At 43.3% G+C, this 25,187-nt stretch overlaps 1 protein-coding gene across 2 annotated transcripts in view; it reads right to left on the minus strand.

The window, feature by feature from the left end:
• F13a1 (coagulation factor XIII A chain) overlaps nt 1–25,187 on the minus strand; it is a 164,971-nt gene that overhangs the window by 31,000 nt on the left and 108,784 nt on the right. For both annotated transcript variants that reach the window (XM_048799747.1, XM_015493980.2), the window contains exons 9-11: nt 15,133–15,236; nt 13,664–13,752; nt 4,864–5,017 (exon numbers count right to left, since the gene is read on the minus strand). In XM_048799747.1, coding sequence (XP_048655704.1) covers nt 4,864–5,017; nt 13,664–13,752; nt 15,133–15,236 — 347 coding nt within the window. The remainder of the gene's footprint in view (nt 1–4,863; nt 5,018–13,663; nt 13,753–15,132; nt 15,237–25,187) is intronic.

The raw sequence follows: 25,187 nt of genomic DNA on the forward strand, positions 1-25,187 counted from the left end.
CAGCAGCGGGAAGGAGAGGAGAGAGGTGCTGCCTTTGGGGACAGAAGCTGAGCTGGCTGTGGGAGGGGAAGGGGAGGAGAAAAGCTTGTGTGGAGCTGCGAGCAACCAGAGAGATGTCCTGGCTGGTGGACTCTTGGGCCTCCTTCTGGGGAAGCACCTGCCCCTGAGAGCAGGGCACTGCCAGGCAGAGGCCAACTGGGCTATTACAGGAAGGACGGGCCCAGCAGGAGAGAATTTTGAGGTTTCCCAGAGCCTGACAGAGTAATTCCTGTTTCTCGGCAGTTATCCTCTGTGCTCTGGTGTCTTACAAAATTCAGGGCCACGGGCAATCTTGTAGTGATACGAGAGGTTATTTAAAGAGAGATTGTATTTTTTGAGATTCCTCTGTAGCCTTCAGGAGCAAGGTCAAAACATCTTCCTGTTAACTAGGAAGTAATACCATCTTTTTATGTTGGATGAAGCCTCTTCTCAGGTCCTGGTCTTAGCTCCAATGTCAGCTGCTTGAGCCCCTCCCTGCTCTGTGCAATGTGTGCCCAAACCCTAGCCCTCTCATCTCTCTCTAACACATGTATTTTTTCCCCTTTTCCTCATCAGAGCCCTTGCCTCTGTATGACATCACCTCCCCTGCTGAGTCCTAGCTCCAGGGACAGGGTCTGTCTTATGTGCCTCTGAGTCCCCAGGACCTGGGGCCTCCTGGCTGAAGGATCTAGGTTTGCAGATACAAGCTGCTTTCAGCCAGAGATTTAAACTGGACTATTTAAAATTATTATGAAGGCTTCCATCTTCATAATAAATTTAAATAGTCCAGTTTAAATCATTTTACATGCAATTAATCCCATCTGGAAAGTGCTGTTTTGGTGACCATTCGGGTGGTCATTTTGTGCTGTGATAACCTCCATGATGTCGCAGGCAAAGTACGAGGCATGATGGAAACACAGCCCTCATGGGCACGGAAGCGACCAGTGGAGAACAATCGCAGTGTAGACACGCACATCACAGACGCTGGGGCAGATGTTGATGGAGTGTCTGGGGACATGAAGGAGAGACCCTCGACCTGCCTGGGGGCAGGGAGCCTTTGGGGAGGGGGTCTTTCAACACAGTAAGCAGAGGCATGGGGGTGAGCAGGAGCTTGGGCTGCTGGAGGAACTGGCAGCAGTGTGCCTGGTGCTGTGTCTGATGTCGGTGGGGCATTGCCAGGAGGTGTAGTGAGGGGGGAGAATCAACCAAAGAGAGACCTTGTGATTGCAAAGCTCTGAATGCAACGGGAAGACAGCGAGGGCTTTTGAGCAGTGCTATCACAGGCTCTGGCTTAAATGTCAGGTAATATCCCTTGGGCAGCAAGGCAGGGGTTAAACTGAGGGAAGGGGAGGATGAGGTGGGGAAGCTAGAGCTGTTATTTTCCTTGGAAGAAATTATCATGGCACAAACTTGGGAAGAAGAGCTTCCAGGGTATGCTGGGAGCAGAAATCAGGGTGCCAGTGGGCAAAGAAGGAATGGGAAAGGAAGAAGACAGGATGTACATTCAGGCAGCTGTTTCAAGATGAAAACACAATGCAAAGACACAACGAGGCACATTTGGTGTGGAATACCGTGTTGAAAAGGGTTTTGTGATTTTTTTTTTTTGGTACCAGGGATTGAACCCAGGGGCACTTAACCACTGAGCCACATCCCCAGCCATTTTTTAATATTTAGAGACACGGTCTCACTAAGTTGCTTAGGGCGTCACTAAATTGCTGAGGCTGGCTTTGAACTCGAAGTCCTCCTGCCTCAGCCTCCCAAGCCACTGGGATTACAGGTGTGCGCCATCACGTCCCGCTAAATTTTTTTTTTTAATTAATGTAGCAAACACTGCAATGCTAATTGAAAGGAAAAACTAGAGCAGAGGAGATGAAAATATGTGACAGAGGGGTCATAATTAATGGAGTAAAGAAGGACTGGGGTGGAGACACCATCATAAAAGAAGACAGATCATCACAGTGTAAGCTTTCCGAATTCTGGTTTTCAATGCTTTATAGTTGCTGAATCTTATATTTTGAAAAAAAGGTCATAAAATTGATATTAAGCTTTCATTTGTCAAAGTGAAAAAAAATGATCTTCCTGCAATTTATTTAATTAAAATGATTGATCCCTAAGTCTGGTCAGAAGTTCTTTTCTATGTTTTTACTCAACTCCATGCTTTAGTATCCACACTCAGTGCTTGTGGATGCAGAGAAATTATATGAGGGATTCGCTATGAGGATCAGAGTGGCGCGCACACAGCCAGCCCTTTACTGTCTGCCCATGGCAGACATCAATAATCCATCACTCTCCTCACCGTTCAGAGGGATTCTCAGCATCCTTCTCAAAATAGCACTCCACGCCATCCTTTCCAAAATTTGAGTTTGAAATGTAAATGCCAGCCTTGATTAAGAGACTAATTATTCACCTGGAATCAAATTCCAGCCCAGAAGCAGCATGGTGTGTGGGGGGGTGGTCTCTTACAACTATGTATGTGGATGTAGGAGGTCTTCCAGTTGGATCAGAACACACACTGACCTCGCCCTGATCCTGGTTTTCTTGCCCAATTCTGGAGGCCAGGACCTCAGAAGTCTTCCTTACAAACATTTGGTGCATTTTATTTATTTTGGTCTTTGTCTAACCAATCCCCCAAATTCTCTTTCCTGGAATACTTTTGATCTTTCCTCTCCTGGCATCGGATGCTGTCCCCTTCCTGATTTGGCCTTCACTGTCACCTGTCACTGATGAGCCTGACAGTTAATGGCAGTTGTGTTCTGCTGCCTGTTTTGGAGAAGACATCTGGTTGTGTGGCTTGCTGACCGCTCTGAGCTCATGAGCTCACCTTTCATTCTTTCAGAGTAAGAAAGTCCACACTGTATTCTCTGTCTCCCTGACTTTTCCTGGAGAACTCGCACCCCAGTGCTCCCCAGCATTTCCCATCTATTCTTCAGCATCAGTGCTGTGATCACTGCTGTGTGCCCAGTGTGCTGGCACACAGGAGGTGCTGATTCAGTGTGATTAAACAGGTGGATAAATCACAGCACCCCTTCTGGGGGGGCCCCAAGATGGGAATAAATGAATTGCTCCTTCAAATCTACTTGGAAAACGATGACAGCCCCTGTAAGTACAGCAGAAGTAATATGTATGGTGAGGACCACAAGGCCCTCCCTGACCCGAGTCTGGGTTGGGGGCAGCATCTGTCTGTCCTGTGCCAGAGCAATTCTCACCCAGCCTGGCCAGTGCTTGATTCTGTTTTTTTCTGCAGCTGGAGAGGAAGGCAGGACCGTGCATGCCCCCACCCCAGACAGTACTTGCAACGCAGCAGATGGTTAAGTGCAAGCTGTTGAACAGATGAATGCAGGAACATCTAATGAGAGAACATTGCAGCTAGTTTCTTTCACATTTTCTACGGAATTTCTTTTTTTTTCCCTTTCTAAATATTTTTGTTTGTAATTCTATAATAAGAGGGCATTGCTTGTTTGTTTTGCTTTATCGTGCTTTTTTTAAAAAAAAACAAAAAAACTTTTCTTTCAGGGAAAAGGAAAAAGAACCCTTTTTATCTATGTCATGCCATGGATGATAACCAAATGAAGGAGAGAAGCAACCTTTTCAGAAATGCAGTAAAAATTCACTAGTTCAAATGACAAAAATTCTGAATTTCTAACGTGAGGCACCCTCATTTTTAATTCAGCAAGCTTTTTCTTTATAGTGCAAATTGCTTTTGTAAATAAGAGCAAGGAGACTGTCTAAAATATTTTAAACAATTCCTGCACTCCTTAGCACTTCAGGAATACCGATAAATATTTAGGTATATGCTAATTACTTATCATTTTTTTATCCATTCACCAAAATAAATGCCGCACTCAAGAATATCTGGAGGTGAATCATTTGCAAAATATATTCCACATTTCCCATTAAGACACCCAACATCCTCACCTTCTGGCCCTGATTGACCTGGGAAAGCTTTGTCTTTGGTCACTGGGCATCTGAGCATGATGCATTGTTAAGGCCTGCAGGACCCCAAACATACTGGACTATGTTCCTATTGCCTGGAAGCTCTGTCCAGTTTTCTTTAGCTGAGGTCTGTGACCTCTCTTCCTGAGCTTCACTTTTTTCTGCATCTCCTGGTTGGATCAAGTATCCATCTTCTTTGTTCTCTGAATAATAATCCTATCTCTTGCCTGGGGACAGAAACTATGTCCTGCTCTCTGCTAGGAGGCCTCACACCAAACCAATTGTGGAGACACTCAGTATTGATTTAGATGAAATTGAACTCAATAGTGTCATTTGGAGTATTCTGTACAATAAAAGTTAACAAAAAACCCCACTATAACATTATTTTATAATTGAAACTGGCCTTCAACATAATTGGCCTGAATTAGTGAGACATTACTAACCTATTAATATTACATTACCTCCATCATGGGGTTTCTATGACAATTCAGTGGAACAATGTATTAAAAATAATTTGTAAAGTACTAAACAAATGTGAAGCAGTTATTTAAATTTCTATTATTAGACTAAAGATAAGATTATATTAGTTATACCGTGTGTTCTAAAAGGATTATTTAAAATGAAGGTCCTTGTCAACAAGAACATATTCTATATTCTGTTTAAATACATACAACTTTGAACCAACTCATTTCACAAGCCAAGGGAAGGAGAATTCTGCCCAAAGCAAGCAACCAAATAAAACTACAATGGAGAACTGAAGCTGTGATGTGTCTTTCACTCATGAGAATTTTGACTTCCAAATGCTTCAAATGCCAGTGCATTTTCTAAAACAAATTTCAGGGTGACAGTGACTGTATGTTGTAGGGATTGGAGCAAAACTTAAAAAAAAATCATTTAATTGTGGTAAATTACCTTCTTGGAATTTGTAGGTATCAGTAATATCCTGTATGCCGTCTCCTTCAAGTTGTTTGGTTACAATTAGTTTTCCAATGTGGGTGGTATCCAAGGTTTCTACCACGTGAGTGCCGTCTTTTTTAGCTGTGATGTAAATAAGATCACTGTTGACCTGGAAACAGGAGAGGAGAGAATTCGTCATTATCACAGGACCTTGTTGCCAATCAAAGCGCTGCTCACAATAGCTGAAATATGGAATCAACCTGGGTGCCTATGAGTAGATGAATGGATAAAGAAAATGTGGTGTATAGACAATGCCATAGTATTCAGACATTGCAACAATCAAAAACCTATCGTTTGCAGCAACACAGATGGGACTGGAGGTCATTATTTTAGTTGAAATAAACCAGACTCAGAAAGACAAATCCTACATGCTATCCTTTGTGGAAACTAAAAAATCAATCTTGTGGAAGAAAGGAGTGAAAGAGTGATTCCTAAAGATTGGGAAAGAATGGAAAGTATTTCAATACAGAACACCAACAAAAAGAGATGAGGAATTTGTTCTCTCTCTCTGTCTATCTATCACAGTCACGTAATTATTGATTAAAACAATTTAGAATATATTTTAAGAAGACTTTAGAAGAGTAAAACATTCCCAACACAAAAACAATTAATGGTTGAAGAGGTGGAAATTATGCCCTGATTTATTACACGTTGTATACATGTATCAAATTACCACATGTACCACATAAAGATGTACAAATATTATGTCTGTATTTTTTTAAAAGGCAAAATCGAAATGTCCTTGTCACCAAAATCTTTAACTTTCCATGGGGGTGGACACCTACAGATCCCTAGGGTCGCATCGTCCCTTTTTTCAACAGCACTGGATTCCTAGGACCACACTCATTGTAAGATCATTTTGAAGGGAGAATCTGCATTTGAGTACTCATGAGTATTTTAAATGAAGGCTATCTGGGGCTGGGGCTATCAGTTGGCTAAGCAGCAACCATCTCCTTTTCCCATTTTCAGATTGGTAAATGCAGCCTCCTATGAGACAGCCAGAAGGATTTTATGTCCATTTCTTGCCTTCTTTTACCTCTTTTAAGCTGGTAGAGGGTGTGACCTCCTTCTAGGAGAAGAGGTCTGCCAGGTGTCTTCCCAGAAAGAATTCCTCCTTTGCAAAAGGAGAGAGAGGTACATGGGAGAGTCTGTCTTTCTCTTCCTGCTTTCAGATATTTCCATGCAAAGTGATGTTTGAAGGTGCCACAACCACCTCAGGACAGTAAAGAGAAACACCACTGCCAATCAGAAGCTGGCAGAATAGAACAAGGAGAGGGTCTGCGGGCTTGGTGATGCAATTCAGTGGCTAAACCACCCTTGGAACTGCCTGCTGCAGGGTCTCTTAAATGAGAAAAGCAAATCTCCGACTGTTTGGGCCATATTAATTTTGTAACTTGCAGCCAAAAGTATTTTAGTAGAAGGCTAAGACTAGACCATCCAAGAGAAGTTCAAGGAATTTTTTGGTGGTTCGGCAAGCAAAATGTGCTACTTGGAAGTAGTTATCTTGAGACCGTAATACATGATGCCCAAACTCCTCCAAGGTTCTAAATCTGTGCTTGAAAATTGATTCTCCCAGAGACTGTTATTGCATTTTTTATAATACTTTTCTTGGGTGTTTCCTTGATTAGCATAGTAGCAGGTAGGAAACATGAAAATACATATTCATGATGTATTTTATATATGTTTTCCAAGTCCCTTTCTCAGCCTCATTTCCCTTCTCTTTAAGTAGGGTAATAATAGTTCCTTCTTGATGGCCGGCAGTATTAACTGAAATAAATGCATGCAAACTATTTATATTGGTGCCTGACATAGAGCTCACACTCAGCACATGTTATTGATAAGTATGCATTATTTAATAGTATTCTCAGATATTGTTCAAAGTGCCAGAGTCCTCATAATGAACCGAATAGATTTGGTCCCTCCAAATAGGGCTTACACAGTAGTAAGGGAGATTCCATGCATGAAGATCCCCTGGATAACTTTAAAAAAAAATTTAGGAAATGCTTGGTTAAGGTCTTGGGTGGGACTCTAAGTCTATTATATTTTTAAAAAATGTATTGGGCAATTTTAATGAACTCCTGCATTTCGGTATAATAAGTACCTTAGGAAGATAAGATACTTGGGAGTTCCTGGGATGGTGGCAGAGAAAGGGGGTTGGCTAGAAAGTAGCAACCAAGTTGAAATGTGTAGGATGCTTAGGAGTTTGAGAAGTAAAGAGTGGAGGGAAGGAAGACTGAGATAGTCAGAGGGATTGGCAGGTGCAGCACCTGGGAGGAAGGTCTTAAGAGAGACACTGGGTTAGCTACCAGAAGCTCTGATCCTGGGTGCATTCATTTGAGAAGGTCATGTTAACCTCTACGAACTTCAGTTCCTGCTTCTATAACATGAAAATTAACTACACTTGTTCTGCCAACCTTATAGAAGCTCTGAGGCCACAGTGAGATCAGATCTATATGAATATGACTTGAAAAATCTCAAAATTGAGTAAAAATGGAATGGCCATTATTAGGTACTGGGGAAACAAGATGTTGTATTCCTAACTTTTAAAATTGAGGTTACAGAGATCAAATTTTCTCCATGTTCCCACAAAATGTTGTGAATTTTCATGAAGTCTGGTCTCTATTAGGGAAGGATGTAGCCAACATTTACTGAATATCCACAATGTTTCAAGGATATCTTGAAACACAACAATTCTGTGAGGTGTACATCATTATCCGTACTTTAGATATGAGATTGCTAAAACTCAGAAAGCTCAGGCAAAGTGATTGTGGCTTGGAGAGAGTGGAGAAGTGTAAGTCCTCAGCCAACTCCTAGTATGTCATCTTAACCTTTATCCCAGGCTGTCCCATGGCCCATCCCTGGGGCTGGCCCATGGCCCATGTACCTGGCCTTCATAGCCAACTTCCTCCTCCACATGACCCCATAGAGCCCTGAATACTACCATGCTTGGTGCTTTGGTGTTTCCACACTTGAGACTCAGATTTCTGAGGGTAATTCATGGTGACCCCAGTCCTCAGCAGAACTCAATGGTGCTAGCCACATGAAATAAAAGGCTCAAATATGCAATCAAGCATCAGGACAGGAAGGGACAGAGAACCTATCTAAGGAATATTTGTCATTTTCAGAAATAAGTTAAGGAAACTTTAAGTGAGTTGCCTGAGAACTTTGGCATTCCCTCTGGAGGGGGCCATGCATGCCCAGGGGGCTCCTCCTCCACCTGCCGCTATGGCAACAAATAGCCTTTTAATAACAGCCCTCACAGCAGCTCATGGCTTTCTAGAGAGACAAGGTTAAATATCAAGGTGGCAAATCCTGGGCTCTCCTTGAGCAGGGGTTAAGAAGTTAATTGAGGCTAAAATCCCAGTCCAGCCCAACAACCCTGTCCCTTGTAGAGAGAAAATGGGAAACACATAGATGGGATGGATTCTGTATACGTATGTTGGGGGTGGGAGGTGGAGGGAAAGTCCTCTTTCCAAGTGACATTGATAAGCTTTATTTTCAGTTTTGGCCACTAGTGTAATGGTTCTTTATAGAAGAATCACCGAGGGGCTTTTAAGAAAGAAAAACAAAGAAACAAACAAAAACCACTGATAGGCTCCACCACGACCAAGTGACTCTATATAGTAGGGCCATTCATTGTTAAACTCAAGGGTATCCTGCAAGGAATACTGAACTTGAGCTGTGTGAATTTGGTTGAGTTACTGAATCTTTCTGAACCTAGGTTACATAATACTTTCTTCAAAGACTGGACGTTAGAGTTACTTATGGAAACTCTTCAGGTTTCAGGGTTATTTATTCTCCCTATTTTAAATGGAGAAGGGTCTTAGTGATCATCTAGTTCTTCCTCTATTGATGGAGGGGGTAATGCTCATGTCAAATTAGGCATCTTGACACGAAATCTGATATTCTTTCCCGATGCAACACCCTTGCCTATCCATCAGACACAAGCACTTCCCACGTAGCTTCTGTCATTTCTCAGAGGCCCAGGAGCTCAGCAAAGGTGGGCTGAGGCCTCTCAGGCTTGAGGGTTCTCTCTGCAAACTTCCACCTACAGAATATAAACGCATCTGCACAGCTGGCAGAAGCTGAGACCTCTGCTGAGGATGGACTTGCTGTTTTATTTTCAGGACCCAGGACAGAGTTGACTTTGGTTTGTCCATTTTTTCCCAAGTGGAGATAACCTCACTGAATGATCTGCAGAGAGGATGTTGCTTAGTCAGGAGCATATGGAGGCAGCGGGTGCCCAGCTGGGCCAGGGGACCTTCCTGGCACAATCACCAATTAACCATCCCTGTGCTGGCCCTGTCCTTGGCCTGTAGATGCTGGGGACTGTGCCAGGCCCCTGTGTGTGCTCTCTTGTGTTTTGTACACATGCCTTTCCCCCCAGCAGAACTGCCAGCACTTGAGCACCTCTCTGCAATGCTATTCTAGCAGCTCGTTTGCTTGATCGTATTGTTCAACAATGAAAGAACAACAATTTGCTAGACACCGAATATGCTCTCAGCAATGAGAATACAACAGATTCTACCTTCCTGATGCTTCTATTTTAGAAAGGTGAAAATAAACACCAAGGCAGGGCAGGTGGAGAAAATCAGGGCAGGTAGGATTGGGGAGACTGAAGACCTCTTTGAAGAGGTGACCAAAGCAGAGACCTGAATGCAGTGAGGGAACAGGACATGCAAATTTGTCCTCCGCCATAGGAGGAGAGGACAAAGGGAGAGTGTCCCTCTCCTAGGCAAAAGGACACTGTGGGTAAAAACTCAAGAGCATGTCTGGATGCTTCCAGAAGAGAAAGAAGATCAAGAGGGCTGGAGGGAAATTAGCAAGGGGCGGGGTGTCAGGAAAGCAAAGGACAGGATCACACAGAAACTCTGGAAGCTTCGTATTCAATTTAATTGTAAGGCTGCTAGGAATCTTCCACTGGAAGATTCAGGGCAGGAGAGGGACAACTTTGAATTTACATTTTAAAGGATAATTCTGGCTGCTTTGTGGAGAATAGATAGGAGAAGGATAAGAGCAGGGACAGGGAGGTGAATTAGGAGGCAACTTCAGAGAGCTCAGAGCAGTGTAGAGCTCAGAGGGTAAGGACAGTGATCAGGGAAATGGTTGGATCCGGGCTATTTTTAAAGGTATTTCCAATAAGATGCATGAAGAAGGATAAGAAGAAAACTCAAAAAAAAAAAAAAAAAAAAAAAAGATTCTTAAGTTTTATCTCTTAGTTGAATGAATGGATGAATTATTTTAGATCTGAATGGAAGATGTTTAGAAGATGAGCTGCAAGTTTTCAAACATTAACAAGTTTGAATTGAGAGCAAAGTATCTACTAAGAATCAGCTGCACAAGTTGCTTATGGAGACCAGCTGGCCTGGAAGTAGGTAAGGAACAGCCTCCGGAGCTGTGGGAGTGGTTAACGAGGACCTGAGGGGCCGTCAGGGCTGCTGCAAAAGTCGTCTCAGAGCCCGGAGTGCGTGCGAGCGTGTTCCCACGTGCATGTGCGCATGCGTGTGTGGGTCTGGGATGAGATGCGTAAAGCAGGCAGCGAGCCAATCAGAAGTCAAGATGGAAGAGCAACATCTTCAAAGAATCTGCATAATGTCTTGCTAACATGAGTAGCGAATTCTTCGCTAAGAACCCAAGTGCCTGCTGAGCCTGGGGACTCGGATGAGAGAACCTCTGCTCTCTTCTCATCTCTTTAGAAGCCCTGGGCCACCCTGGGTTGGGGAGAGAAGAGGCAGGTGGACCTTCAGAGCTGGAGGAACTCACCATAGTGAAGAAGGCACGAGGAGGGCAGGGGTCAGAAAACCAGGCTTCAAGGGCTGGCAGAAATCTAGAAACGTGAAGGATCATTTTCCTCCCCGGAAGAATTAGGACGAAAAGAGCAGGAAAGGAGGATTCTCTCCATGCGCACTTCTCTAAGACAAGTCAGTGAACATGATGTTGACTCTGGTCCAGGAATGAGGGAGGGATGATGGAGACCGTGGTCACCATGAGAGGAAAGAACAGGCAAATCCTGGGGCAGCAAGAGGAGGGTGATGTAGCCAGGAGGAGGGGGAGGCAGGAGCCAGCGCCACGGACCTGAGGCACACCCTGCGCCCTGCCCTGAGCCCTGCCCTGAGCCCTGCCCTGTCCTCCATCTCTGTTCAGCCCCCCTTCAGCCCCGGAGCTTCCTCCTCCCCCGTGCCAAAGCACAACTCCACGGTGGGTGAGAGGGAAGTGATTATAACCTGCAAATCCCTATGACATTCCTAACACCCTGATTTATATTTAATAACAGCCCAAAGTGCTTGCATTAGCAGCTATTAGTCCGTTCGCCTGTGCAGGGAGGGCCTTCCCCTCTCTCCTTCGTCGCAGCCATAAAGCATAATAAAAAAAAATATAAAAAGAGGGTTTTGTGGATTTTAGAGCGATTTCCCATTAATTGCTTCTCGGAGCATTGTAAACTATCGGATGGCAGCTGGGGAGGTTTGTACAAATCTTCAAATCCCAAAGTGAAATCAAACAGATAATCCCAAGTACAGTCAGCCGGGTCTCCCGAGACTTCTAGAAGCTGCAATGGCGGCAGGTACAGTGCAGGGAAGGCAGCTCCTTTCATGGATTTCAGATCCCCGATTTTGCTGTCTGAATATTGACACTTATTTTTACCACCTGCTTCATTCCCCATGCTCCATGCTGCCTCCTCCTTCCCCTGCTATTGTCCTGTGTCTAATCTGGGCCATTGTCATCTCTGGCAGAGAGGGGATGACTCCGCTCCGGCTGGTCCCCTACCTCCAATGACAGTTCCGTCCCATCCATGTGCCACAAGGCCACCAGTGTCCTGGTTCTCACTCCTCCTCAGTGAGGTCTCTCCCTGGCTTCCAAGAGAAAGGACAAATCGCTCAGGACGCCAGGCTTCCCAAGTGGACTTCCTTCAGTCTTCATGGTGTGACAGCCTGGTGCCTCACTGGTACCCTGGTCTGCAGAGCGTTTAATTTTCCCTACATGGCATTAGGATGCTCCAGTCATCCCCCTCTTTCTAAAATTCCTTCCTTCCTCTTTCTAACACTTTTGCCTAAATAAGTACTAATAATCTCTCCCACACGACCCCACGTTGCTCTGCTCCTATTACTAGGGCTACACAGATGTCCTTTGACTTATGATAGGGTCGTGTCCCAATAAGTGCATTGTAAGTTGGAGAGATCTGAAGTTGAAAATGGATTTAATACACCTGACCTGTCAAGTGCCTCAACTGAGCATCACGGCCTTCTGCAGGGGTGGTTTTTTTCTCCCTGATGGGGGCTAATCAGGAGCTGCAGGTGGTGGCTGCTGCCCAGCATCACCCAAGAGGATCCTGACAGGAAAAGGTCCAAATTCAAAGTCTGAAGCATGGCTTTTACTGAATGTGCATGGCTTTTGCACCAATGTAAAGTTGAAAAATCACAGATGGAGCGATTGTAAGTGGGGGACCATCTGCACTTGCATGGGGTACCCTCCTTGTCTGTACCTGGGTCCCCTCTTTCTTCAGACAGTGCCTTGTGCTCTTTGATGTTCTGCTTCATTTCCTGGGTGCAGTTTCCCAGCTAATGCATCTCTAGGCATAAATGCAGGTCCTATGCTGACTGTACTGCCCACCTGATTAGTTTCAGGGTGGCCCTCGTACCACTCATGGTGGTGTTGGTACACTGCCCCTTCCCACCCGGAATCATGCTTCCCAAGGGCAGGAGCCTCTGAGTTCCACAGCACAGGGCCTGGCACACACTACTAACGACCATTTACTCCTTTTAACGTACGCTGCCTGTAGCACTTACCAGCTTGAGCTGAAATCTTAGCATTACTATTTATTAGCTAGATGAGGGTGGAAAGGTCATTTAAAGACTCTTTCCTTCAATTTTCCTTTCTGGAGAAGGGGGAGAATCTTAATGCCCATTTTAAAGGATTGCTAAGAGCATCAAAGGGTAGGCAAAGTGACTACCTCGTAAGAACTCAATGCACGGGAGAGAGTGTTCAGTGTGTTTATTGGTGCAAATATATTCCGGGGAAGTTCTGCCTCTCAGCTTTTCAAACATCCCCTCACCCCCTGGGCAGCTTCTGAGCCTTCTTTACCTGACACCTCTTTACATTTCACTTGATCGTGGGTGCTCTCCTTGGAGCACCCTTCAATAGCTCCCTCTTCCTCTGGCCCCTACTCTGTTCTGCAATTTCAGACTCTTGACCCAAGCGTCCCATGAACCCATTAATTGGGTTGCATTTCTCGACTGGAGTAGCCCCCTTTGTACCTCCCTCTCTGTCCTCCTTATAACAAGCCTGGAGTAGCAGGATGTGGATTGCAGTGCCCAAAGACCACACTTGGGGTGTGTGTGTGTGTGTTTTGTGTTACACAGATTGCTGGGCTGGCCTGAGACAGGAGACAAATACCCTGAAACTTCCATTCATGGACTGTCTCTACCAATCTCACTTGAGTGATCCAGTTAGTCGTTTGATTTCTCTGGAGCCGCTGATACCAGTGAGTTCACAGGCACAGAGAACTCCGCTAAAGTTAGGAGATTATTTACTTTTGGTAGAAAAACAACCGAGAAACATCAAGGAAAGAAAACCGTTAAATAAGAATTTCATTTAACATTAAGATCCTGAAGGTCGGAAAGCTGTCTAACTAGCTTTGTAAACACGAAGCATACACCATGTACCTGGGAAATGGGGACGTCACAACCTTGCGTCTTATCCTTTCGAGTGCTAAGAGGTCGGGGAGGGAGACCGTGCTTTCCTCTGGCTTTCCACTCACCTCTGCAAACACGAAGGGAGCGTCAAACTGGAAGCAGACGTGGCCGTGCTTGACGGCTTGAACCGACGCGGGACCACACCGGTACATGCCTGGGTCACACAGAAGAAGGTAGCATGAGTTTTTTTCTGTCTCTAATCCTGCCCACATACTGGACAGTCCATAGCACTGAGTGGGGCACTAAAGAGACCAGACCTTGGTTTTATCACTGATTTTCCCCACATGCTCTCCCTGGCAAGAGAGAGCAGATGACCACTGTGTGTCATCAAGAGAGCTTCATAGGGTTCAATTCTCAGAACTACATATAAATAAATGAAATAAAGGTCCACTGACAATTAAAAACATATTTTTTTAAAAAAGAGAAACTCAAACCGAAACTGGAAGTCGGAAAGAACCTGGCAGCATTATTTCTGCATCTATTTTGCTACCTACAAACACAGATGCAGGTACGTTTGTATGAAGCTGTTGGCCTACCAGGGCTTATCCCTTTTTAAACTACTTCCTGGTATGCTGGGAATGTTAATTGTCTTTGGTAGTTGTGTTGTTTGTTTTGTGTTTTTGGACATCGTGGACAAATGTCAAGTTTAACTATAGAATTTGGACTTTAACCACACACCCTGGCCAATGCCCAAGCTGCATTCAGAAAGCCCTTGGGGTTCATGTTTACTTTTCTAGCATTCTTTAAATTTTAACCATAGTTACTAAGAGATTAGCTGCCATTCTTCTTAGAAATCTCATGACTTACAACCCAGCACAGCGGAAAGTGTTAAACTTTCTTCCTTTCTGCCAAGTCTTAGAATACAGTGCCACTATGAATCGGTATTGTTTCTGCATAAATGCATATGTATACATTTTGCTATCTCATATCAACACCTGAGGAAGTAGACATAGATTATCAACCGTCCCCAGTTCACTAACTTTTTTTTGTATGAACATATTAAAGAGAAATGGGGGCTGAGGGACTTATGAAAATAGAGGGTCAGACATGGCTGCCACCGCTTCATAGAGTTGGCAAATTAGAAGACCAACGTCCACACATCCAAGTTTTGAAAGGAATCAAGTGACATGAAAAAAAAAAAAACAGGTTCTGGAAGAACAATTTAAAGACTGATCTATAATTATTTGTCAAGTATTTTCTTTCCCACTTTATATCCGATCACCGTGGACCAGGGAAGGCTGAACTGTATTTTATAGCCTACTAAAAATGCTTACATAGTTATTTTTTTTCCTCTTGTCTTCAAAACTGCTTATCAAAGCAAGAGTAGATGAATTATATATGTGAAGTTTTATATTCTTTTTCTAAAAGTTGTAAACTCATCAGGGTAAAGCTGACTATTGAAATGAAACTGAATCTGATTGACAGGTAGTAACTACCCTACACCTGCCCAGACCGCCCATACCCCAAATGCCAACATAAAAATGGAAATAAATGTCATCAGGGGAACGTTTCCCCGAGGATGATGCAGCCTTACCATCGCTGTTTTCCTGGGGGGTGCTGTCCACAGCTTGCCAGCCTCCAAATCCCACAGGAAGATCAGGCCTGGTCATCCACGCTTCGTTCCAGCAGTGGTAATTCCTTAGAAAACACAATCGGAAGAGGTTAAACTTCACACCAGGTTTAGTACTTCAAGAAATCCAAAAGGCCTGGGTGTGGTGGCACATGCTATAATCCCAGCTGCTCAGGAGGCTGAGGCAGGAGGATCTCGAGTTCAGAGCCAGCCTCAGCAAAAACAAGGTGCTAAGCAACTCAGTGAGACTTTGACTCTAAATAAAATACAAAATAGGGCTGGGGTGTGACTCGGTTGTGGAGTGCCCCTGAGTTCAATTCCCGAAATCCACTCCCCCACCCACCTCCCCCTGCCAAAAAAAAAAAAAAGAAAGAAATCCCAAAGTGACCCCATGCATTTGCCAGCTTCACATAATTGGAATGGACTATGTTAAATCTGGGGATTCCTGGAAATAGCCTGGGACCTCAGGCTCAAGTTTGCTGGTCAGATCTGCTCCTGTTGGCACCCCATCCAGGGACTTCCAGGGTTGGCTGTGGCTCTCCCTCCACTAAGACCAGCTTCAAGGTCACCCAGAGATATTTCAATCAGTGCGTTTAACAGTTTTGATCTCAACCTTTTCTTCTGCCTAACGGAATAGTTCTTGCTCTATGCTCTAGGGAAAGGGGATACGCACTGAAACAGAAACACTTATCTTTGAATTTCTTGTACATAGCTTCAACTATAAAAAAGCATATTCCTTTGTAGCAATTAATAAGCAATACATACTTGTATTTACGGTCTTAGGTCATTGCCATAGAAACTATAACATCAGCTCCTGATGCTAATTCTCGACCATTCGTGGCCATTCCCATCTGGTGCTCAATGGGAAGAACAGGTTGTCAGGGTGAGTGTCTCTACCCTTTATCAAAGGTGGGCAACCCAGGAGGTAAGGGCTAGGCAAAATTCCTCAGAACTTTGCATATGACCCTTGAAGCAAGAACATGGAATAAAATGTCATTGTGAATTGTATTATTATGTCCTTGGAAAGACCTGAAATTATATGATCGCTCAGAATCAAACGAGAGCATATTAACCTCTGGGCACTACGGAAAATGTTCATATAGTAATAACGATTTAATGATGGCGAGAGGGACTTACAGCTGTCTTTGTTTATGGCACTGTTGAATTTCAGATCCAACAGCCACCATTCTGTCCCTAACTGTCCTTGCACATGGTCCCATCTCTCCCGAGAGTGTAGCTCAGTTCTTTCTTTTTTTGGTACCAGGAATTGAACACAAGGATGCTTAAACCACTGAGCCACATACCCACCCCTTTTTAGTTTTTATTTTGAGACATGGTCTCACTAAGTTGCTTAAAGCCTTGCTAAATTGCCGAGGCCGGCTTTGAACCTGCAAACCTCCTGCCTCAGCCTCCTGAGCTGCTGAGATTAGAGGCGTGGGCCACCGCACCTGGCAAGTTGTAGCTCATTTCTGATGGACTCAGTTAAGAGATACTAATTTAACTCTGCATCCACTATGCACTGAGCAGCTTGCTAGGTGCTGGAGAGTCTGAGATGATCAGGACATAGATCCCTGCCCATAAAAGAATGGAGGAATGACAAAGGTGCACCCCACTTGGCAGCGCATTGTAGGTCTGCCAGGAGGCATAGAGGAGAATATCTATGTACTTAGAGAAGAGCTGGGGGTGACCCGTGACCCAGGGCAGGTAACTCAAATTAAAAAAAAAAAAAAACAATTGTTGAAGTGACGCATGCCAAGACAGACACAGACACTCACTTGGGGTGCCACTGGTCTCAGGAAGGGACTGTCTTGGGGTCTTAGGGAAGGCCTCCCAAAGTGAGAGTTGCTCTGAGTCCCAGAACATAAAGGGGAATAGAGTAGACAGGTACAGAGAATAAAGCAAAGTTGTAGAAGCATGAAATTGCAACTGTGGTGTGTTTGGGGAACTGTGTGCTGGTGGTTGGAATGTGCTGTGTGGTGGCACAAGAAAAGTGACCATAATTAGGGTGGGCAGGCAGTCCACGCAAGTAGTACACCCAACAATCCTATGTTCCAGGCGCGGCTCCAAAACCTTTGTGTATATTAGCACATCCGATGGTCCCTGAACCATATGAGTTCTATTATAATTATCCCCATTTTACCAGGAAAAGAAGCTGAAGCACAGAGAGGTTAAGAACCTTGTCTTAGGTCACGCAGCAAGTTAATAGTAGAGCTGCCGGGTCTATGCTCTCAAACTCTGAGTAATCCAGTAGGTGAGGATACGACTGTGAGATACTTTTCTGTCAAGTTAATAGTTGTGCTTTAGATTTAGGTAATAAGAAGCCATTGGAATCATTCAAGAAGGAGAGTGAACTTTGCAAATCTGTGTTTGTGGAAGTGGATGGAGAGGCCAGAGCGGAGACGAAGCTGACTCCTTCCACCCAAGACCCTCCCACCCTGAAGTGCTGCAGTGGTCTGCCATGGACCAAAGCTTTCAGTACAGGGATGGCTGTCACCAGGGAGAGGGAGAGAGCCATCTGAAGACTTGCAGGGCTCCAGGGAGTGCCATGGCTTTGTCACCGAGACTCTGAATAAAGAAGGAAGAGCAGAAGGTTTGTGCTGGGGGTGGTGGGTGAGGGTGGGTGGCCAGCTCAACGGTGGACACACTGGACGTTGCCTGCCTGTTGGAAATCCAGGAGATGTAACCAAGAGGCACTTGTGCATATACTTGCAGCACCGGATTGAACACGGAGGAAGTCACTTTGGGTCCTTATGGGTGGTGAAGGATGTGACAAAAGCCAGTTTGGGATGAAGGAACAAGAGGCAGATTCTTCCCTAAAGAGATCTAAGCTGTGAAGGGAAGAAGGAAAGAAAGGGTGGCGGCCGGCACATGACACAATGCAAGAAGACAGCTTTGATTATTTAAGTGAGGAAAGACCTCTTGTGGAGGGAAGAACTGGGAGAGAGGCTGAGGGAATAGAGAGGCTCAGATTCCAAGAGTGAAAGAGGATGAGCCAGGAGCATTCCGCTGGGCAGGTGTAGGAAGCAAGGCAGAGTCTGTTGGGCCAGGAGAGAGGCGCAGGTGGGATTGGGGTCAGTGTGGATCCCTTAGCAGGAGCAGGAGGCTGGTTGCCACCTGAGAGCCACTCTATCTCTGCTCTGAAGCGGGAGGGAAGTTGTACCTGTTAAATAATGTGTGTGCTAGCCTCCTTCCAGGACAGCAAAGAGTGCCCCAGTCCACAGAGGGATCCAGGGGAAAATAGCAGTAAGACATTTGCAATCCCGAGTGGACACCGTCCTGCCTCCTCTACAATCTTTGGTGTTTGGATACCCAGGCTTTCTCTGCTACCCCATCACTTCAGATTAATAGGCTCCAGGGTGTCCTTATTTAAATTCAAGTCTCCTTGACAAGGATAGCCCGAAACAAGATAAATATGCTTTGCACTTCAGATCTCAAGTAAAGACTTTCATTGAAGATATTTCTTTTCAAATGACCAGAGCTGGAGAAAAGTTTCTTTTTGCTCATTAAGACATTGAACTGGTGACATGATATTTCCTTTCCAGTTTCAGTTGTGACTGAGAACGTTATCTGTGTTGAGGATCAGAGAGTTTTATAGTAGGATCAGGAACTTGCAGGCATGGGGTGGTGTGGAAGAGAAGTGACATCTCCTGGTGGGGCTGGACTTGACCAACTGGGGCCAAGCCAGTGGCTCAGCTCCCAGGCTGGCCATGAGCAGGGCAGAGGGGGCTTCCTGCACAGCTGTGGGTGCATCTTGCATTGTGCGATATTCTGTGCTTGGGGATGGCTGGGGGAAATGCCACAAGGATTTACTTTTGGCAGATATAACTCTGTGTACACATGCTTGTCTAGATCCCAAGTTCTCCCATGAAAGAAGCTATCATTTACAGACATTTAAAATTTTGTTTTTGTTTGTTTTAGAACATTGACATGATTTATAGAGACACTGGTTGGAAAGGGAAAATTATCTCTTATTATCAGATAGTTATCATTTTTGATGCAAATGTGTGAACACGTTTCTGGGGAGCTGAGATTCCATTTAGTGCCAGGTCCCTTTGACTTGCTAAATTTTCATGCTAAATTCTTTTAGCATTAAAAAGTTGAATTGACAATGATAAAAATAATACATCATAAAAAATTAATTTGTATGTATTTGTGGGACACTGACATTTTGATGCATGCACACTCTGTGGCAGGATTACATCAAGCTAATTAATGTATCTAGCATCTCACTTACCATTTTTTTTTGTGGTGAGAATATTTGAATATGCTCTCAAAATTATAATAAATTTATAATTTATCACAAATTATAAATTTTGAAATATATAATTTGTTTTTATTAACTATAGTTTCCATGCTGTGCAATAGACCTAAAATACTTACTCCTCCTGTACAGATATTTCTTGATTTAATTTATTCCAGGTTAGGAAATATGTGCTGGTTCCTGAAATGCTCTCTTTTATTTTAAAATTTTCTTTCCTGGGCTGGGAATGTGGCTCAAGCGGTAGCGCGCTCGCCTGGCATGCACAGGGCGCTGGGTTCGATCCTCAGCACCACATAAAAATAAAATAAAGATGTTGTGTCCACCAAAAACTAAAAAATAAATATTAAAAAATTCTCTCTCTCTCTCTCTCTCTCTCTCTCTCTCTCCGCCCCCCTCTCTCTCTAAAAAACGACAAAAAACTCCTTTCCTAGATCCATAGTAGTCTTTCTGTTTTCGTCTTGCAATTTCCACTTTTTTCTTATTTATTCCCTTATCCTCAGCACTGGAAATGGACCTTCTCAAAGGAGATGCTAAATAGAGTTATCCTCCTTATCCAAGACCCCAGTAGATGCCTCAAACCCAGGATAGTACCCAACCCTATCTATATACTTTGTTTATTCTTGCACACACATACCAATGATAGGGTTTCATTTATAAATTGGGCACTGTAAGAGATTAACTACAATGATGAACAGTAGAAGAGAACAATTATAAAGATATACTATAATAAAATTTGTGATAAAGAATGTGGTTATGCTTTTTCTTACCCTCTTGTCCAAGGGGGTTACTTAAATACAAGTACTGTGATACCACCACAGTTGATATGTGAGCCAAGATGACTACTAAGTGACTAATAGGCAGGTAGCATATACAATGCGGATACTCTGGACAAAGGGACGGTTCATGCCTTGGGTGGGACGAAGCAGAATGGTGTGAAATTTCATTTATTACTCATGATTTAAACATTATGCAATTTAAATTATGTAATTTAACATGTAACTTAAAAACTACAAATTGTTTATTTCTGGAATTTTCCATTTAATGTTTTCAAACCATGGTTGACCACATGTAATTGAAACCATTCAAAGTGAAAACACTGATAAGTGGGGATGACTGTATTGGTTAAAAGAATTGTGAGGACATCTCTTGACAAGGCAGGTGTTATTAAATCTTTGTTTTCTTGTTTTTAAGATTCCAAGTTTTATATTTTCTTAGAGCCTTCATTTGAAACCCAAGTTTCTATTTGAGAGTCAAATATGCAATGTCCCTTTAATGTTAAAAAATTATAAGCCTCTATACTGATCTAGTTTTCTTATTATCTCGTTTGAAGCAAGGTGTGTAGAAATTAAAATAAAGGTCCCATCTCGTGGAATGCTGTCTGATTAAAATGAAAACATTTTTTGTGGAGAGAATGATAGAGATGACAAGTGAAGACATTTCTGCTTTTTGTTACTTCCCATGTTTTGTGCTGTGACAGCTAGTAATTTTAAAACTCCTTCCAAGGATGCTAATAAATCAATAGCATTGGTACAAAGGATCCAAGAACTTTCACCAAAGGCTTCACTAGAAAGACAGCACCAGGCACTGCTAGTGGACTCCACATGGGGTGTTGCAGCTTTGCTTTGGGTTATCCTTTGATTTGATAAACCCAGTTGCTTTGAATTTTCACATGGGAATCCATCACACAAATGCAAAGACAAGTCCCTAAAAGTGTTTATCCTAGCATAATTCATAAGAAGGAAGAGTTGGGAACCACCTCATTATCTAATACATGATTCAGTATTTTGAAACCCAAAATAGAATGCTGTTGTCCATACACAGGCAGATCTATGTTTGTTAGCCAGGAAAGATGTCCATGGCATGATCATTTATGAAAATCACACTAGAGAACTCCATATACAGTGTGTCCCTTGTATGCACTTATGTGTGGAAGGTGAGACTTCAGTGACTCCAATTACCCTTGCCCTTGTATGATTCTCTTGAGAGCAAGCAAAATCTATGAACAGGATGGAAAATCATTCCTGTGACTGCTACCTTACATGCCACGTAGGATTTGTAATTAAGGTTACTGATCTGTTGAGTTTGAGTTACTTAAAAGGGTGAGACTATCAGGATGAGCCTTGCCTAATCAGATGATCCCTTTAAATCTGGTTCTACAGGTCAAAGATAGAGCAGGTCAGGCATGAAAATAGCAAAGATACTCCCCTACTGGATAAAAGAAGATGGAAACTTCTATGAGTTCTATAGCTGCAAATAACTGACTTTTCCCAGAATCTGAATGAGGCTGGAAGAGGACCCTGAGCATCAGACAGGAGAGCAGTCCCAGAGAACACTATTATCATTCCATGACCCTGAACAAAAGACCCATCCAACCTGTACCCAAACCTCTGACCCACAGAAACTGATAATAATTTGTGTTGATTTAAGCTGCTAAATATGTGGTACTTTGCTACGGAGCAATAAAAAAACGCATGTAGCATACAAAGAGACATATAAAGGAACATTTAACAAAATGTTACAAATGTCTGAATTGTTAGAAAGTGGATGATTCTTATTTTGGTTTTTGCAATGTTTGAAAACTTTTATAAATAGCATGTATTAGTGTTCTTCTCAAAACATTATGAGGATTATTTTTATCAGAAGAAGAGAAGTAGAGTTCAGAGTCTTCCCTGGTCCTGACAGTGGTTGGGTCCTATTTAGAGGTGCAGGGGCCCATGAGACGGAGGAGAGCTGGACCCAAGCTGAGACCAACATAGGCTTCGGGGCTCTTGTGCTATGTGTTCAAAGCAAATTAAATGGTTAATTTAAGGAAGAAGTTCTGTTCTGCCTCTAACTTGGCTCACTGTTTCAACATTCCTCTGGGTCATCTCATTTACAATCTGTCCAGAAAGGTTTCAGAGAAAAAGAGTCTTTAAAAAGAAAGAAATGTGGGCTTGTAATTTTGTTTGTGTAGCTTTATAAGGGCTCAAGGGAGAGCACAAATAAAAAGGGGGAAAACCCTGTAGGAGATATCTTGAACCAATGTCAAGTGTAAACCAAGTCTTTGAATTCTTTAATTGCAAAAATGGAAGGGGAGAGAAGACAGGCACTTGGATATCTTGCAAATTATTTGTAAAGCAGGATGGACAGACTGACTCTCTGATTCTGCCAGGATACTCCTAATACAGGAAAAGATATTGTAAACAAGGACTTCACACTTTGGGATTATCACACTCTGGCCATTCCAATGGCAGTGGAGAGGGCTGGGTAAGCGTTGGTGGAAAGAAATGGGAACAGTTTGGTGGACTCTGAGGCTAGCCAACCATCAATAAGCCACTTCAAATTGGACATGAAATCTGAGATGGAAGAAAAACTTGTCAGGAAATAAAATGAAGCTGGATGACAGAAAGGAGTTCTTAAGAGAAGGGACGCAGGCTGGAGTACCACACTCCTTCCAAATCCATCTGAGATGAAACCAGGAAGGGGCACGTGGAAGCCCCCTGGGATCACCTTAGTCAAAAGTCAGAGGTCCAATCAGGTGGACACTAGGCTGGTGGCCCCACCCCTTGAGGCTCAACAGCTTCTGATGCCTCTCCATGGGAGCCACCTGAGCAGGTCCTGGGTAATCGGTATGAACAGCCTCCTTAGTGTGGTGCTGCTTGTGACAGAGGTGAGGGGAGGATGAGGATGCTGTTGTAGGAAATAGTTGCCCACCAAGAAAAAAGAGAAGCGAGGAAGGGGTGTATTCCTGCTCACCCTACAAAGGCAAGCAATGCTATAAAGTTCGTTCAGAATTCATTACAGGTCCCCGCCTTCTTCCCCTGCCCTGTGCTGGGGATCAAATCCATGGCTGTGCACATGCTAGGCAAGGCTACATACTCGGCCCATTTTATTTTTATTTTCAGACAGGATCCCATTAACTTGCCCAGGCTGGCCTTGAACTTGAGATTCTCCTGCCTCAGCTTCCCAAGTAGCTAGGTTACAGACTGGCGCCCTTCTGCCTACCCACCATCTGCTGTGATGCAGGGCAAGAGACATCAATGGAGGAACCTACAGATGGGTGTGAACTTGGGGGTGCTCTGTAATTCCAACAGAGTAGGGGTGATAGTCAAGGTCATTAAAAACCGGTGTGAATCACCACTTGGATGCTGCAGCCAATCAGAAAGGATGCTGACTTCCAAACGCTGGTTTAGTATAGTCAGGGCATACTAGTGGGGTGACAGCCATGTTGTGCTCAATCGCATGTACCCTAAAATAGTACCTAACAGTTTCAATTTCTGAACTCCCCTGGGAGAGTCTTTCTTCAATCCTGAGAGTACAGCTGCTCAACTCTCTGCTGAATCTTTCAGATACAGGTGACTTTACTATTTAGTAAGAAAATTTGACAAATGCATTTTTTTGGGGGGAAAATTAGGGAATTAGTATGCAAATTACTTCTTCTCCCCCACCTCTTTCATTGTTTTCCTTCCTTTGACTTCTTTTTAATGTACCAGAAAAATTGAAATTTGGCATAAACATACAGAGAAACCACAACAACAAAACCCACAAACAAAAGAGAAACAAACAAACAAACAAAAAACCCCAGAAATGCTCAAGAACGTAAATGCTACCCATTCACATGAGCCATGTTTGTCACAGTTGGTGAGCAGAAGGCCCTCTCTGAGCCCAGGTGGGTCCCCTCTGCTGGACTCACTTTGAAAATGAGACCCCCATTATGTTACCACTTTCTTCTGCTATAACAAGCCAGGAATTGATACTCTGACTGAAAAATGAAGACAAGATTGGATTTCGAGGGCATTCGTATAACTCTAAGGTATGAAGCACTTTCTACAACAAATTCTGACGGAGGTTTTCCTTCAAAAAGGAAAGAGAGGGTTTTTTTTTTTTAAATTCAGCTAACAGATTCAATAGGTATAAAACTCACTGTTTTGCATTATAAAGGTGTTTATGAATATAATAGTCTAAGTTGATGACTCTTATTTTTATGAAGATTTTTAGATGTCTTATTAGCAAAACAAATTAGCCTAGGTGGTGCATATTTTATTAGTTTCTAATTGTTTTAGTAACCTTCAAATGATATATATGATGGTTCTCCTTTGGCAGAATTTATGATTCACTAGAAAATGACATTTTCTTACTATGAAAATACCAGTATTTTTCTGTGTGGTTTACTAGATGATTCTCAGTTTCTTTCCTTTCTGCCTAATTTCCTAAGAAGTGTTTGTACTGACCTCTAACTTCTTACCTGAACTCCCTCCTTGTCCACTCTCAAGTGGACTTGAGCAGAATAAGAGTCACAGATACTCTGAAGACATTCTGGCAGGTAAAGGAGGGTAGGTGGACAATGGAAACAGGAGAAATGTCTTGTGTCGAAATTTTCAACCTTCAAAGAATGATGCTCCTTTTTAGATTTTGTTTTTAAATTGTAATATCCCTATATTTTACAAAATGAAAGCTTTGATAATCCACACGTGATTCCTAAAGGATCAATATAATACCCCATTATATATAGGAAAAACAGAGAAATAAAAGTGTGTGTGTGGTCATGTGCTATATATTGCTGTTCTGGTCAATGATGTATCATGGTGATGACATAAGATTGTAATGGGACAGAAAAATTCCTATTACTTAGTGATGGTGACACTATCCTAGTACCTCAGGGTAATGCATTTCTCATGTGTTTGTGTAATGCTGGCACAAACAGACTTGTGGTGCTGCCAGTCTTATAAAAGTATAGCACATAGAATTATGTACAGGACATAATACTTGATAATAAGCA

The sequence above is a fragment of the Marmota marmota genome, unplaced genomic scaffold, assembly GCF_001458135.2.
Source record: "Marmota marmota marmota unplaced genomic scaffold, marMar, whole genome shotgun sequence".
Taxonomy (NCBI): Eukaryota; Metazoa; Chordata; class Mammalia; order Rodentia; family Sciuridae; genus Marmota; species Marmota marmota.